Source organism: Ambystoma mexicanum, chromosome 8 (genome assembly GCF_040938575.1).
Source record: "Ambystoma mexicanum isolate Mex_15411 chromosome 8, UKY_AmexF1_1, whole genome shotgun sequence".
NCBI lineage: Eukaryota > Metazoa > Chordata > Amphibia > Caudata > Ambystomatidae > Ambystoma > Ambystoma mexicanum.
In genome coordinates this window covers 856,213,083-856,229,229 of record NC_090929.1, presented here as the reverse complement: position 1 = coordinate 856,229,229, position 16,147 = coordinate 856,213,083, and the positions used below count along the sequence as shown (strand labels likewise).

Here is a 16,147-nt window from a genome sequence, read left to right as displayed (position 1 = left end):
ACTGAATTTGTAAATGTTTCATTTTGGGGTGCCATTGTTACCGATAATGTAAAACCAGTGTGGGTTACACCACCATTGTAGAAACCAAATCTAGGTGCCAATGACTGTGCCAATTAATCTCCCCGTTTCCTGCTAAACATGTTAAATAAAGCAATCACTATTCAATTGCAGAACGTTTTAAAAACACGATCCTTGCTAGGAGACCGCCAGCCGGGTTTCCGCCCCCAAAGAGTGACAGAATTCAATCGATTCCCTGCTGTGCATCATGGACCCAGGTCTTCTGGTTTTATGATGCTTGGGGATTGGTGGGCTGCATTGGACACGCTGGACCCTCAATCCTTCGCCAAACATTTCAACAAAGTGTAGGTGCTTCAGAGAAAGCCACCATGCCGTTAACTTCTTTCCTGAATAATAGAATATCTAGGGTTAAACTGGGCAAATCGGTATAGAACACAGCTGCAACTTTGTTCTGTGTCTCACAGGGAGCATGCATCTCCCTGATCGTATTCAGCTTGGATTGTGTTGCATGTGAAACCTTTCCGTGACTTACTGCTCAGTAAGTGAGTAGAATTTCAGAAATATGCAGAAGGTCTTTAAACTGGATAATAATCCTTAGTCCTACCAAAGGACAATGCAAGAGGTTTTTTTAATCAATAGAATCCTGGATGTCTGAACTGGTTCTATGTTAATTTATCGACTGGCTTTTTTTCGATGGGTTTTTTGCTGATTGTTTTCCCTAAAAAAAAAAAACCAATCAAAATATTCTATTGGGGGGGCGGGGGGGTGGGGGCGGGTCCCCTTCAACCCGTACCCTATTAATCTAAAACTATTCCCAACCCTCCCAGCCCTTTTAATACCCTTCCCAACAGCCTCCTTTTTGGGTGGATTTGAAAAAAAAAAAAGAAAATCGGCAATAAAACACAGCGACAAATCCATGTTGATGAATCGACGTTCGAGTTGAATAAAGATAAAATGGAGATTATACTTGTTAGTCCATCTTCATTTTACGCAAAAGCACTGGAGACCTATCCAGAATTCTCTCTGGCAGGACATGGGATTAAACCACAGCCTGCAGTAAAGATGCTCAGGGTTCTTCATTCTTCGCTCTGATCTTGCCCATACACTTTGGTCAACCAATTTTCAACTAATGCTGCTTAGTCAGATTGGAACATTTCTGTTAAAATCACACAGCACCACAGTAGCCAGGGCTATTGTTGACTCTAGGTTGCACTATTACAACACCATTTATGTTGTTGCCACCAAAGCCACGATTCAAGACTTCAAGCTCTTGAAAAATACTGCAACACATATTGTGATGTATCTGCCAAAAAGGGCACATTTTGCCTGTTCTTAGAGCTCTCCATTGACTTCCTATCAGAGCTAGGATATGGCTTTCATGCCCCGGTGAGAGGGCGGACGAGGCCCGTAATGGCCCGCTGGCCTGAGCCATGCTAGGCCCTAGCAATGTGATGCCAATCTCTGGAGGGAAAAAAACTTAAAATAAAAACAATGATGCCCTCCGCCACACCAGACCTGAAAACCAAGGTCCCACAGGTAGGTGGAGAGGCAGGGAGTGAGGGAAAGGTTTTGTTTGGTTGGGGAGTATGCGGGGGGGGGTAGGAAGAGGCTCCCTGTTGGCTCACCATATAAAAAAGAAAAATGGCGCCACCCGGGGAAGGGTATTGGATGGCTGGAATGGTAGGCGGAGAATGTTCCAGCCACCTGATTGGTCAATGGCTCTTCCCCGGGTGCAAATCACTTTCAAACCGCTGCTCATAAAGCTCTATTCAGCAATGCTCCCCTAAAATGGCACCCTACCCATCGTCTTCTTCGACTTCCATACAAATAACCCATGAACGTTGCATGCTATTGCCGGACTGGAGCATTGGCTGGCTCAGGGACCATAGGCGCTACCATAAAAGAATGGCAAAGTAGTAATAAAATATAGTTTACAAAAGGAGAGCAAGCAAAAGATCCATAGCCTAGTTGGTTTTCCATTCTTTAATTACATTCAGGCAACATCCCAATAGCGTATGGATTAAAGTGACTGAATTGCTGTTTTCAACTAGCAGTGATCGTTCAAGCTAATCAGCTGCCATCTTCAAGAAATTTGGGATGTTGGCCAAGAGCATCATCTAAACATCCTTCAATGGCGCAAACAAGGAGTACCAATTTCGATTGGGTAATAATAGTAATGTATGTAAAAATCTAGCGCTATATATAAAAATATATTAAGGATCTGAGATACTAAATGTATTCATGACCATCTTGTGCTCCGAGTGTGCAACTGAGATTTCACCAAGGTGAACTGCATATTCACTTCCATAGCCCCTTACATGCAAAACTAAACTAATGTCCTCTTGGACTGTCTAAACATGTGTTCTCAAGATGTGAATACAGAATCCCTTCCTCCTCGCACATTAAACCTAAAGATTTCCAGCCGTCAGCTCCTGCTCTGCATCCATGTGGTGGACTGTGGTATGGTATGGTATTGTATTGTTTATTTACATAGTCCCTATACACAGCAAGTGTTTCTAAGGGCTCAAGAAGGGTGGAAAACATAGGGGAAAAACAACAGTCGGTCAGAGCCCTTGAAATTCTGAGACGATAATAGTCTGCACAGGCAGAGTAAGTACGCAAAATACATTTAACAGTTTGAGATACAGCAAATGGGCCTGACTATCTTCAGGCACCGTGTGTACGGATCGTTCAAGTGCATAGATGGTCACAGGGAGGAGGAGGTACAAGTGCGCCCGGTTGGTGGAGACTGGGGTATGCACAGAGAGCCACTCTCTTGGGTCATTTCTCAAGTGCAGCGAGTGTGGGTGGGGTGTAGTGCCCTGAGGCAATTCCGAAAGAGGCCTGGCGGGGGTGCCAGGGACCTGTGAGACTCTGGAGGTACACAAGGTGGCCAGTCAGCAAGCTGTAGGAAGAGGAGGGAGAGCGGGAAAGAGCAGAGAACTAGGTTAGCAGGTGAGAGAAGGAAGAGAATATGTAGGTCGTGATCAGTTTCAAGAAGATCAGGGTCGAGATGGAGGGGGTCAGGGAGGCTATTACAGAGAGAGGCACCTGCTGAGGATAAGCATCTCCCTCCAAATCTCCGCTTGGAGAACCGGCTCACTTGCAGAAGGTTGGAGGTAGATTAGCGGAGGGCTTGTGAGGGACAGTATTTAGGAAGGCAGTGTTGCAGGTAGGTAAGTCCCAGTCCCCAGAAAACCTTGTGAACAATGCAGAGGGTCTTGACCTTGATCCTTGCAGCCATGGGGAGCCAGTAAAGGTGCCAGAGATATGCATTCCCTGCGCACAAGGCCAAGGATAAGTCTTGCGGTTCTGTTCTGGATGACTTGCAGAGGGTGCAGGGCAGAAGAAGGGAGGTTGAGGAAGAGCCTAGAGAGAACCAGGGCTCTGCAGACAGTGAGCCGCTCCAGGAAAGTCAGGGAAAGGTACAGTACCTCTGAGTAGGTGTAGCTCGTAGTTAAACCTTTTAGAGATGTCCGGAATGAGAGAAGGAGATTCAAATATAACCCCAAGGTTTCTTGCCTCGCAGGTGGGTGCAGGCGCAGGGCCAAGGGAGGCCGGCCAGAGTGAAAGTGGGAAAGCGGGAGGATGGGTCCCAATGCGAACGATCTCAGTTCTCAGTCTTAATGGTGTTGAGGCAGAGGTCGTTTGCAGCACACCATGACTGAATAGCAGACAGTCAGATGTGAGCGAGGAGGAGGAGGAGGCAGCTGAGGGTAGCTGAAAGATAGTTGTGTGTCATCTCCGTAATACTGAAAGTGGCAATCACATGTGCCAGGGCAGCCATATAGACATTGAAGAACAGGGGGGATAGATTAGGTCCCTGTGGGACACCACAGGCTGAGAGAGCTATAGTCGAGAGAAAGGCTCTGAGTTCCAACTGGGATGGGCGGTCAGAGAGAAAGGAGGTTAACCACGCTAGAGCCTGACTTGCAATTCCCAGTGTTTCACAGAGATGTGCGATCAGGATGTTGTGGTTAACCGTGTCAAAGGCAGAGGAAGGGGTCAGGGAGAATGAGGACAGAGGGAGTGCTAGTGTCGATTTGAGAGCAGGTCTTCACAGGTGTTCAGAAGAGCAGTTTCCGTGCCTCTAGATGCTCTAAAGCCAGACTGATGGTCATGGAAGCAACCAATAGATTCAGTATGGAAGGTCAGCTGAGAGATAGCCAACTTCTACAGGAGTTGGCCCAGGAAAGGAGTGATGGAGATGGGACGTAGTCTGCCAGAATGGAGCAGTTGGCAGAGGGTTTTTTGAGCAGAGGGTGCACAAGGGGGTGCTTAAGGACAGTTGGGAAAACTCCAGTAGAAAAGGAGAGATTGCAGAGATCCGCCAAGGTTGGGGCGAGGGAGTCTTTACTGTCTTTAATGGTTTTTGATGGGCAGGGGTCCACCTGTTTGCATGAAGCCTTCATAGATCAGACTTGTCTGGTGACCTCATTGGGAGCGACGGGTGAGAGAGAAGAGGGTAAGTGGAGTGGGGGCAAGAGAGGCTCCGGTACTGGTGTATGCATTGGTGTGGAAGAGATTGTGGAAAAGATGTCTTGGGTTTTTGTGGTAAAGTGTGCAGCCAGGGCCGAGCAAAGGTCCTGGGTGGGTGTGACAGACGAAGAGGCTGCTGAAGGATTGGCCAGTTCCTTGCAGACTTTGAAAAGTTTGGCTGTGTAATTAGATGCCACAGAGATGCAGGCTTGAATAAAGACTCCTTTCTTGGAGCAGATGCAGAGTCGATATGGCCTTTGAAGGAGGCGGCAGGCCAGTTTGTCAGATGGTTCGCCAGACGCATTCCATTTCCGCTCAGCTCCCCTACAAGTGCGATAAAGGCAGCCAAGTCGGAGTCGTACCAAGAGTAGCACTTTTTGGAAGGCTTCAGTCAAACCCTCATGACAGGGGCAAGAGTGTCAAGAGTGTTGGAGATAGAAAGATTGAGGTTAGTGAGCTCTGTGTCGGGTTATGCCAATGCCTTGTATGCAAAGCTCAGCTTGTGCCGAACAGGAAGCGGCAAGTAGCACATACTTGGATGCTGAATCCAGTCCCTCAATCGTGAAGAGGCCTCATCTTTCAGCATGAAAGTGGCCAGACGTCCTTCTGTTAAAAGGGTTCTCGCCTTAAAATCTTAGCTCATCCAATGACGTGCATCTCAGCAAGACAAAATAACTATTCCCTACATTAGCAGGTGGTGTATTGCCAAGTGAATCACGAAAAGTCACGCGACCCACACTCTCGCGTTGGATGCACAGCTTTCCTTTCCTTTCCTATTCTACTGCAAGAGTAAAATTCTGATTTTATTTAATAAGAATAACGCTATAATAGGCGATTTGCAATTCATTGAGAAAAGGTAACTAATTTATTGCCTTTAACATTCATTACTAACTTTTGGCTTACCAATATCACACAGCTAGATTTGTACGATTAGGATGTTTATTTATTTATTCACATTTGTTGAGCGTGCAGTAGCCGGTAGGCATCGTGGCGCTGGTTACAGACATTTTCTTAGTTACAGATAACATGGACATTAGCATTTTACATATACATGATGAGGTTTTCTCTTACCTTATTATACACATTAAACCACTCAGGATGGTGATCCAATTTTTCAGCCTGTAGTGCCACTCTGGTCATGAACCCAAAAGCCTGCCAATCAAAAAACAGAAGTTAATGTTTTTCAAGCAAGTAGACAAATATTCCTCTTGCAAAAAAGGAGGGAACATGCAGAAAATGGAGTGTACCAAATGATGGCAGGATGAAGAGGCTGATTTGCAGGGCTCAAGTCGAGGGACCACGCAGGTGGACTGTGTACATCCACTTTCTTTTTTTTTTTTTCCAGAGGGTGGGCGCAGTCCTCCCTATGTGTCTAAGAAATTTAAAAAATAAATAAAGTAGGCTGCGCCCCAGTTTCAAATCCTAAACGGGAATGGAACCCTTGCCTCGGTGCCTCTGAAAGGGGACATTTAAATGCAAGACCACTGCAATCATTGGTTATAGCTCAGCAAAATGTCTCATATTGACATGTTTCTATACAGAGGTTTTTGGGTACTGGTTCCCGGATTTAAAAAAGTGCTTGCTTAAGCAGTACCAAAATATGAAAATCTGTTACCTTGGCAAATGCTTTGTTAGGTGTGGTTTTTTCCAATCCTGAAAAACAAGCCGGAATGAAATGTGCGCATTTCACGTTGACGTCCTGTGACGTCACTTCCCAATGCTCACCAGAGTCACCCCGCTTTATTATTATTCTTTTAGGACTTTAGTCCTTCTAATTTGAGAATTCAATTCTCATTTAGTATTAAATACAGACCAGGTGCTAGAAAACAAGCATTCTCTAGGGTTACTGTAGGAGCTGATCCATACGAGTGGAAATTCATTCATGCTGGCTTAACGAGCCACCATAATTTAGTGGGAAAACTCAGATTGCCCGAAATTTCACCAAGAGGTCCACAACAATCAATATTTCGAACATGCAGTGCATTTTAACCCGTTGAACGACACCAAGCATAAGTGGCCTCAGAGAGAGTTTTATATAATAATCATGTGTACCTGGCAGAAAAGGGGGATGTGTGTGTGGTGTAAGGGTTCGTAAGAATGAGTCTGACACAGTGGTGGCATTTTAGTTGATATCTCCCCCTAAAACTAAGGGGGTTCCACTGCCTCAAATCAAATACTAAGGACTCAGTCAGAATGTCCTTTGAAATCGAAATAGTCCACTGCCCTATGTCAAAACCCCCATTTCCAACCCTCACACCTGTAACGAACATTAAAAGGATAAAGGGATTTCCCGGTCCAGAGGAATGGCTCTTTTCTCCAGGTTTTAGTTCTCCTCCAAACGGCCAACAAAGTTCCAGGTTCAATCAAAGTAAAAGTTCAAAGTTCCAACACAAAGATCTCTAGGCAACACCAGATCCCCTCCTACAACTAATCCAGAACAGGATTGCGAGGCTTATTTTTGGACTCAAGCCCAGGGACTGCATCTCTCCTGCCCTGAAATCTCTCCACCTGCTCGCAGTGGCGGCAAGGATCAAGTTCAAGATCCTCTGCATGACTGCATCATCCACAAGGCTTTCTGGGGCCGGGGCCCCACTATATCCACTTCTCTCTGCCTAAATACCTTCCTTCTACGCTCAGCTACCTCTAACTCTGAGGGTCAGACGCTTCTCCAAGCATAGAAAGGGGGGTATATCTCTCTCCTCTGCAGGTGCTTTCCTCTGCAACAGCCTCCGTGCCCCTCTGATACTTGAGCCGGACCACCTGAAGTTCTGAAAGAGGCTCAAGACTTTCCCTTTCTCCACTGCATTCTCTCTCGTTTCCTAGCTAACCTACTTGTCTGCAGCGCTGATTGGTTGCTTGGTACCCTCAGAGTCTCACTTGATACCAGGCTCCCCCATAACCAGTCTTCCTTACACTGTCTCTTGGCCTACAGCACACTTAGGGACTGTAACTGTAACCCCTACGGTGCCCCTTCCTCCTTTGCACTTACTCAGAACCGCGCTGCCCTGGCTTCACTAAATCCAAGCCATTCTGCCCTGATCGCCCCCCCCACCCTTTCCCCTGCAATTCCCGGAACCCTCTTCCCCCTTGCACTTTGCATTGTTGCACTTGTACAATCCCAATGTCCCAATGCCTTGTAGGATTGTGGTCCTGTCTCCCGTCCCTTGTGCTGTGGCACCTAGAAACACTGGTGTACAGGTGCGTTACAAAAACCTCATCATATATCACCAGGGGGAATGGCCATCTTCCCCTGTCCACAGTATTGTTAAGGCTAAGAGGATCCCCTCTCCTCTCTTGGCCTTCTCCAGACTTTCAGAACACCACAAGGAGTGACACCCGTCCCCTGGTTCACAGTGCCAAGAGGACACTCTCCTCTCTTGGCTTCTCAGGGTTCTCACCAACAGCACCAGGGGGAATGTCTCAGACATGCACCTTTGTTTTGTATCCACTTGGTTCACTCTCCTAATCAGTATGCAACGGTCTCTTATTTGATGTAGGGTCCCAGACTCTCAGTAACTGGCTCCTTCCCTTACCCTGATGCTTCCCTGGACCCCTCACAGCTCCCATGCAACCACATACCAGTTTGCTTCCTTCTTGGCAGTACCAGCAGTTTCCGGGATGCTGTATCCTTCCTTGAGGCTCTAGGAGTGTTCGGGCGTCCACGGGATCTGCAGCGTCTCAGCAGACTGAGGCTTCCATGCGCATTCTGTCTCTGCGCTTTGCCTCGCATCCGTTTATGGCTCCCGCTATTCCTCTTTGGGGGATAGCTCTCCCTCTTTCACGTCTCCCTGGTGCTTTCGTTTGAGCCTGAACGCTGTTGGAACTCCTGCGTCAGGCTGATGTATTCCTTAGAGCCAATGACTGGCTTCTGGAAACTAGACCGATGTTCGCCAGTGAACCTTGTATTCCAGCCATCTTCTTCCTCCCAGTACCATCCTTAAAGCTACATGTGTAATACTTTACATTATCTGTTTTTTCACTTTTCATGTAGGTTAGTTTGGCCATATGCTAATACTTTGTATTGTCTGGTTTTTCACTGTTGTCTGGTAGGTTATTGACAGCAATAGATATTATCTGCATCCAGGGAGGGGGCAGAAGGACTTGGAAAAGGGGTTGTATGTGACAAAGGGGGGTGATACCACATTCTCTGGTGATGATCGTCTCCAATCCCTTAGAGGGTTTACTTCCCCATGTGATCCTCCCTCAGTGCACCACCAGGGGGAGTATTGCACTGTGGACACACGCCTGTCCCCATGGGAAAGGTCTCCCCTCAGGGAAGAAGGGATGGCATCCTCATGTTCATCACAGAGATTTTGAATAGCTGGTCTGGTGTTTGTGTGAGTAATGGGTTTTCAGTTTGCTGTGAAGGTAAACTGGGATTTTGAGGTGGATAGCTTTGTAAACGTTACACAGTCATTTGACCACAATTCTCTGGGGTACAGGGAGCTAGTGGAGCTGGGGTAATGTGCAAGTGTTAGGATAGATGCAGGATGAGTGTCTGCTGTGTTCCAGATGGCTTGCAGGAGGGCCAAGTGCTGTTGAGGAGCCCAATGAAGAGAGTGCTCCCATATGCAAGTTTGGGCAGAACTAGTGCTTTTACTGCAGTGCGTAAGTCTTCAAACAGAGGTATAAGCCTCATCTTGTAGAAGCGGTGTAGTAGTAAGTTGCATGTTTTGGCAGTGGCAGCTAGGAGGTCTGTGAAGGAAATGTGGAGGTCTATGGTGAAGCCTAGGGATTTTGACAGGTGCAGGGATGTGTGTGGATGGTCTATATTTCGATCCAGCAGGTGGGGACAGTTTTGTGCTGGGGGGCCAGAGAAGGTGTTGCGTTCTGGAAGAATGGAGTTTGTGGTTATCCATGCAGATGTTGATAGTGGAGAGACAGATTTTGAGGGTGTCTAGTTCTGAGGGATATGTGATTTGTAAGTATATGTATGTTGTCTGCATATGAGTCTGAGGGATTCAACATAAAAGTTGAAATTGAAGGGAGACAGGGAGGATCCTTGCCAAACCAAGTTTGGTGGGTTGGATTAATAAGCCGGCATGGAGACAAAGTGTGTCCTGTCAATGAGGAAGGAGGTGAACATGTTGAGAATTAAATGTGCCAAAACTAAAAATGTGGGCGAGAATGGGATGAACATAGGGACTTTGGCATTACTCCAGAATGTATAGGCCTCCCCCAGCCCTTGCACTACCTGACACTTCTTTCCTTCATCTGCTGGCCTTTCACCACTGGAAAGCACCCCCTCACATTAAAGCTGTTGAATCAGTGGAACCAATTAAAACCAGCTAAAATTAAACCTGCTAGCGAGTGAAGAGTGCTGGCATACTACGAACCACAATATACCCTCACACCAAACACTCCCATTCTTATTAAACAACTTTATATTTAAAAGTGTATTAATTTAAAAACTATATTCATGTAGGTATCCTATTTAAAGGAAAGTGCGCCCAAAAATGTTATTGTCCTGAGCGTTCGGGCATGTGTTTTTAAGAATACTGTGATCAATCTTACAAAAGTTTTCCTATGATTCTTACCATCGTTTTCCTCACTTTTAAAGGATAGTTCCGGGACTTTTTTTTTTTTATTGTCCCTACGGTTCGGCCATGTGTTTTTAAGCATAAATCGGTAGATCGTAGAAAACTTTCCTATGGACCTTACCCGACTTTTCGTCCATTAACGCACTCGAAATCAGCCGCCATTTTCTGATAATCCTATCATTTCCCCCCATCGCCCTGGCTCACCTGCTTTTGCGGTACTAAATCAAATCCCCCGCCCCTGAAACAGGCTTTATCAAAACATTCATATTCCCCGCCTCTATCCGTGACGTGACTGTGCTGCGTAGGCAAACGCGCCCAGGCGTCTTCTACGCGACTCCACACAGAACCCGGAAACCAACACAGATTAGCTCACAACACAGCGCGCCACAATTCGGAATATGAAACTGTACTTTTAAATCAAACCGCAAGATTGTAAATTTGGTAAAGTACATTTATTTGACATCAAATGTTTAGAGAATATTCAGCGATTTGCATTTTTATTTGCTCACGTTCCAAAAAGTTCGTTTTGAGGCACGCGATGTTCCTTTGCTGTACACAGGGTCTTAGATCATCTCACAATGCAGCGCCACAATTCGGAATATGAAACTGTGGTTTAAAAGCAAACGGCAAGATTGTCCATTTGGCAAAGTACATTTATTGGACCTCAAATGTTTAGAGAATATTCTGCGATTTGCATTTTTCTTTGCTCTCGATCCAAAATAGTTCGTCTTGAGGCAAGCGATGTTCGTGTGCAGTACACAGGGTGTTGGTTTACGATAAAATAAGCTCTTCGGTCGCACTGATAATCGCATGGCTGTTCCAACGAGGCACTAGGCCACCACAACAGTCTGTATGTTGCATCTAGCCGTCAGTACCGCGTAAGGGCATACTTGTACTTGGCGATCGTCCCATAAAATGGTCAGGGTGGTAACGTTGTTCACGCGGAGAAGCAACTGGCGGTTATAAAAGCCATCCGCCGGTGTCTGGTACTCGTGACACATACAATAATGAAGGATGTACCTGTTTTAAAAACATAAAAAATTAAATTAGTCTCACCAGCAGATCTTTATTAAAATTATTCATTTTATATATTAGGTCGGGAAATTATTTCATAGCTAGGACAGTGCAACTGGGTATTATACGTCAATGGGGGGCTGTAGGATACTGAGACAGTCCCCCAGTGCAGGGGTTGACAGGGAGGCAGTGCAGGTGGAGAGTGGAAGGGCCCAGGACCGAGGTCGCAGACAGTGGACCAGTTGTAGCAGGGGAGAGGGAGAGAGAAAGCAGAAGCAAAAAGGAAGGTTTTGAGGTGCTTCCGTAAAAGGAGATGGTTCTCCTCAAGATAGTGCGCGGTACAAAACAATATGCCACATAGAACGAACAAGTACAACTTAACCCGTCTTTAAAGCTACTGTATAGTAATTAAATTGTGGTATAAACTCATCTAAAGAGTTACTTACATTATATTTGCATTTTCCATTGTGTCTGTGCGTAGGGCAGCCCCGAAATACCACTCCTTCTATGCCGATGTTATTTCTTCTAATGAACGAACATTAAATGGCTTTCGTTTCTGAAATTATATTCATTATCGTTTCTTACGTTATTGCCCCACACCCCCAAAAAGAAGTCTTTCGGGATGGTCCCGGCCTGTCAAGGTCAAATAACAATAGAACCTTATACTGAGTCGTGGGCCATTCCGGCACCCGAGAAAAAAATCAAAGCAGCTGACCTTCACTTTGAACGAGCACACATTCCTAGTTAGCTACATTCAGTGTAAGGCCATCTCACAGGACTCACAGAGCAATCACTTTTATTTACACAATACATAGCTACACATATTCAATGGGCCTGCGACATGAGGAGACTCGAGAGAACAGACAATCAAATTACAATCATTTAAACCGTGATGTGTATTTCTCAATGAGCTCTTCTTTAGGTGGACATGGAACAGAGGCAATGTTGGGTGGCAATGCAGTTGTCCCCTGCACAGGTTCGTTCACAACTCCATTTATGTGCCTATCTAGGACATCAACAATAAGTCTCTCAATAAAGTCATATTGCATATCCTCAAACACTGGTTTGATAACCCATTGTTTACTTCTTTTAGTGAAGGCCTTATTGTAGCGAAGCGTCCCTAAAGTTCCGGTCATCCTACTTTGTTGACGGCCAACATTATGGTTATGTGCTAAGACCCCTAGAAGAGTCCGATTTATCATGCCCTCCATGCCAAAATGCAATCGTTTTGGCCTGTACTTTAGGCACATATTGTGGAACACCTCCAAATCTCCTGTGTGGCAGAATTCCGTGAGTCCCCTCAAATCTCTTGTTATAGTTTTATCAAATACAATCTTTTCAATGGCTTTGTGAGTGGGTGATGAAGGAATCAACCACTTCTTCTTCCGTGCCTCCTCTGTGGACAAATGGCCATGTTCACAATTGTGGAAATGTTGGTTTGTGGTCCAGCGGTGAACGTTGCTACAGTGTAGCATTACTGACCGCCATTTTTCCAGTAGAATTTCCAACGACCCTCCACATGTTTTTGAGCTCCACCAAAGATGGTTGCTGATTGACTTGGACCTCTGTGAAATACCTTGCATATCTTTTTTTTTACCTGCAGCCGACATTTTTTTATTGATTGTTTTTGCAAGATGCCAAACGTCAAATTGGTGATTTATATTTTTGTACTCTTCTCTCATTGTCTTGGCAATTGAAACGTGTCTGTCCGTGGCTATCAGGTCGATCACCATTCCCCGCGATTGTAGTTCTAGCAATGATGCTACAAAGCCAACTTTCTCCATGGCCACTGAGGATGTGCTTTGTGACACCTGCACGACCACCGAACTCACAATTTTCTTACTTTCCATGTCCTGAAAGTGGTAGGTGCAGTACTTGGCTGAAAATCCTGGGCTGTCGCACTGTCCATCACCGGCTAGCCTGAACCGTTTGCCCGCGAATGTACTATCAATGGACATTTTTTCCATTCTCCAAGCTTCGCTAATGGCTGGAAATAGATAATCGGTTTGGTATTTGTAGAACTGAGTTTTCGCAATGAAATTGATTCCCACAAACTGAAAGAAAGACTAACTTTTTAAAACTTGAACCACTAAAAAGTGCAGCCGCTTCACAAAGTAGATTGCCTGCTGGCAGTTGCCCCAGCATGGGTTGTGCAGACCATGAGAAAGGATGATATTTTGTACAGGTGGCATGTATTTTAAGGTTAGTGCCTCGAATTGCACGAGTCACATTAATCAATGGCTCCCCACATACTTCCCCACCAACCGAATGCCCACATTTCATCCGAATAATAATATCAAACAACTATCGAATACAATGAATTTGGCCTCTTTCCTTATACTGTCACTCTGCATCCCAGCTGGTTCGGCCTGTAACGTTGAGGACATGTCACTCACATGAAAGGTAGAATCTCTGATATCGTCTTCCGCTATGTTCAGTGATATTGATGGCGTTTCATTGTCGTCCACTTCATTCTCTTCCATTGCAACATCTGTTCCTTCTCCGGCGATGGGTGAATAAAACAATTACTTCAACTTTCTCGCGGTCTTAGTTTTTGCGGGTGTGGATTCTGTGAATTGATCTCCCACTGCATCCGAACTACCAGGAGGACATTCACTATCAATGGCTGGTGGTGGTATAGCTCCGTTGTCAATCACTTTATATTCTTCCCATTGGCACGATGCATCTCCAGTCTCAAGTCCCTGCCAAAAGGTTTGACAAGCAACATCTCTCGTTCGCTTCACTGTCTGTGTAGATCTAGTTCGTACACCCACTCGCAACTAGAGGACAGATTGGAAAAGGGATGTTCAGTTTAAACACAACTTACAGTATTGAACTATTAACAGTGAAAAACAACATAATATAGTGACCAGGACACTAACCTTCTTTTGCTTTCTTTTCTTTGAAACTTTCTTGCCTCGAACTTCAACATCGGGACGCTGTTGCTCCGACTCGTGTGTGCATGTCTCCACTTCCTCTTGCGCTGCAACGACTATATTTTCATGATAAGCACATCCATCACGCACTGACGCTCCATCGACTCCCTGAAACATAGAACTTTCATTAGTATGTATAATAATATTGAAAACACAAAATGTACTTGGGGACCAATACCCACGTACATCTCAATAGCAAAACACGAATGAACGCTTTGTGTAGAACATTCAAACGACAATTATTCACGCATTGTTGATCTAGTTAGATGGAACTGTCAAGATCCATACCTCGGGCTCCTCATAGACTTCCATTGATGATATTATTGAAGATGATGCTTCAGTAACTCCCTGAAACACAGTAATTGCATTAGTATGGTTTTCTATTTTGTTAAAAAGAACATACACTTTGTGCAGGCGTCAACGGCTCATCTAAATAGACCTGCACAAATGATCAGTTGTCTAAAATAAATAATGGATATCTAAATATGATTCGATTTGCTCGATCGTTGGAAGTGTCACCACCCAGAGATCTGCATCAACTACTAGGGGTGATGTTCTTGTAGAAGAAGCTCCGTCATCTCCCTGAAACATAGTACTTGCGTTAATAAAGAAGGAAGTATAGCGGATGTAATCACGTCATATGATTTCGCTTGATTGAACTGTCAGTATCCATACCTCGAAATGCATAAGAACATCAAGGGACGATGTAACTGCGGTGCACACTTCTGCAAGCTGTTGCGCCGACCCGTAACTGCATGCTCCCCCTTCTTCTTGGACTAATGCTCCATCGACTCCCTGAAACATAGGACTTTCATTAGTAATGAACACAATATTGAAAAAAGAAGACACATAGGAGGGCGACGACAGAAGGACATATCAATGGCTAAAAACGAAAGAAACATTGTGTGTAACAATCACGCTACAAGAATGCAAGATCTGATGATCTCCATCGATGGAACTGTCCGGAAACGTAGCTCGAGCATCTGAGTGACATCAACGGTTGTCGTCAATGCGTTGGACTCCTCAGCATCTCCCTGAAAGACAGTACTTGCATTATTTTGGATAACAATAATTATAACTGAAAACAAAGACTAGAGGACGAGTACAAGGGTGTACCATTAGGTAAAATAATCACACGATAAATTAAAACTATTGATTTACATGCCTAAAACAAGTCAGTGGCAGAATAGCTAAGTAAGATTACCCGATAGGCGCTTGAAGTGGCTGATGACTGCAATAACGACACGGATGGAGAATCTTCCGCCTTAATATTGAGTGGATACATAAATGGGGAAATTATTGTTAGCTAATGCTACACACTACCGCAAGGCCGAGAGATAAATACGTAAACTTGACTCACCAGTGGAGGGATGTGGACGAATAGAGTGGGAATAGCGGTTGAGAGCAATTTTCGCTTCGCTCGCGGTGTGTTCTTCTTTATTAGCAATGATGTGGAGTACATGTCAGAGGTAAAGTGCCTGCTGCAGATGCGGTATCGATCACCCCTCTTGTCCGCAAAGACTTCTAGGACTCTACTTTCAAGCTCAGACGGTGGATATCCGCAATATCGGACCCATTCTCTTATCTGATCTATTGTCTTAGGGAAAACATGCATTATAGTACCTTCAGATTTACTATGAGTCTTCGAAGGGCAACCGCCAATGGAACAGGCAGGCATTGTGGAAAGTTCTGAAAAGTAAAGATCAACAATTCTCTATGAATACCAATGTGTTAAAAAATTAAATGACACATAAAAGGTTCAATGCAAGGTTCTTTTTGGTTCTTGGAACTATACACGTTATTCACATGCGGATAAGTATTTGAATAACTTCAAAAAAATAGAAAAATAATTTGACTAAACTCAGAACATGTGACTAGTTCCTTGCATGTACTGTCTTGAACGAAAAGAAATTGGATGCAAAATGATTATGGTACATGGCCTTACCTTGACGAACAAACAGTTAGATGCAGGGATCAGAGTAGTTTCTTGTCGTAGAACAGGGAGCAGTTCACAGGTTGCAAACTGACGAGTTTCCTCGAAGTGGTCACGGAAGTTCACAGAGACGAAGAGCAGATAACCAGCACCTTCACGGGTTGACTAGCAAAGCGCAAAGAAGTTCTCATTAGAAATATGAAGTGGGTTATAAAGAATTCGAAACA

At 44.9% G+C, this 16,147-nt stretch overlaps 1 protein-coding gene across 1 annotated transcript in view; it reads right to left on the bottom strand.

Moving 5' to 3' along the window:
- The window catches only part of PCBD1 (pterin-4 alpha-carbinolamine dehydratase 1), a 147,487-nt gene that overhangs the window by 10,841 nt on the left and 120,499 nt on the right, over positions 1-16,147 (bottom strand). Inside the window, exon 3 of the mRNA XM_069610735.1 lies at positions 5,569-5,649. Coding sequence (XP_069466836.1) covers positions 5,569-5,649 — 81 coding nt within the window. The remainder of the gene's footprint in view (positions 1-5,568; positions 5,650-16,147) is intronic.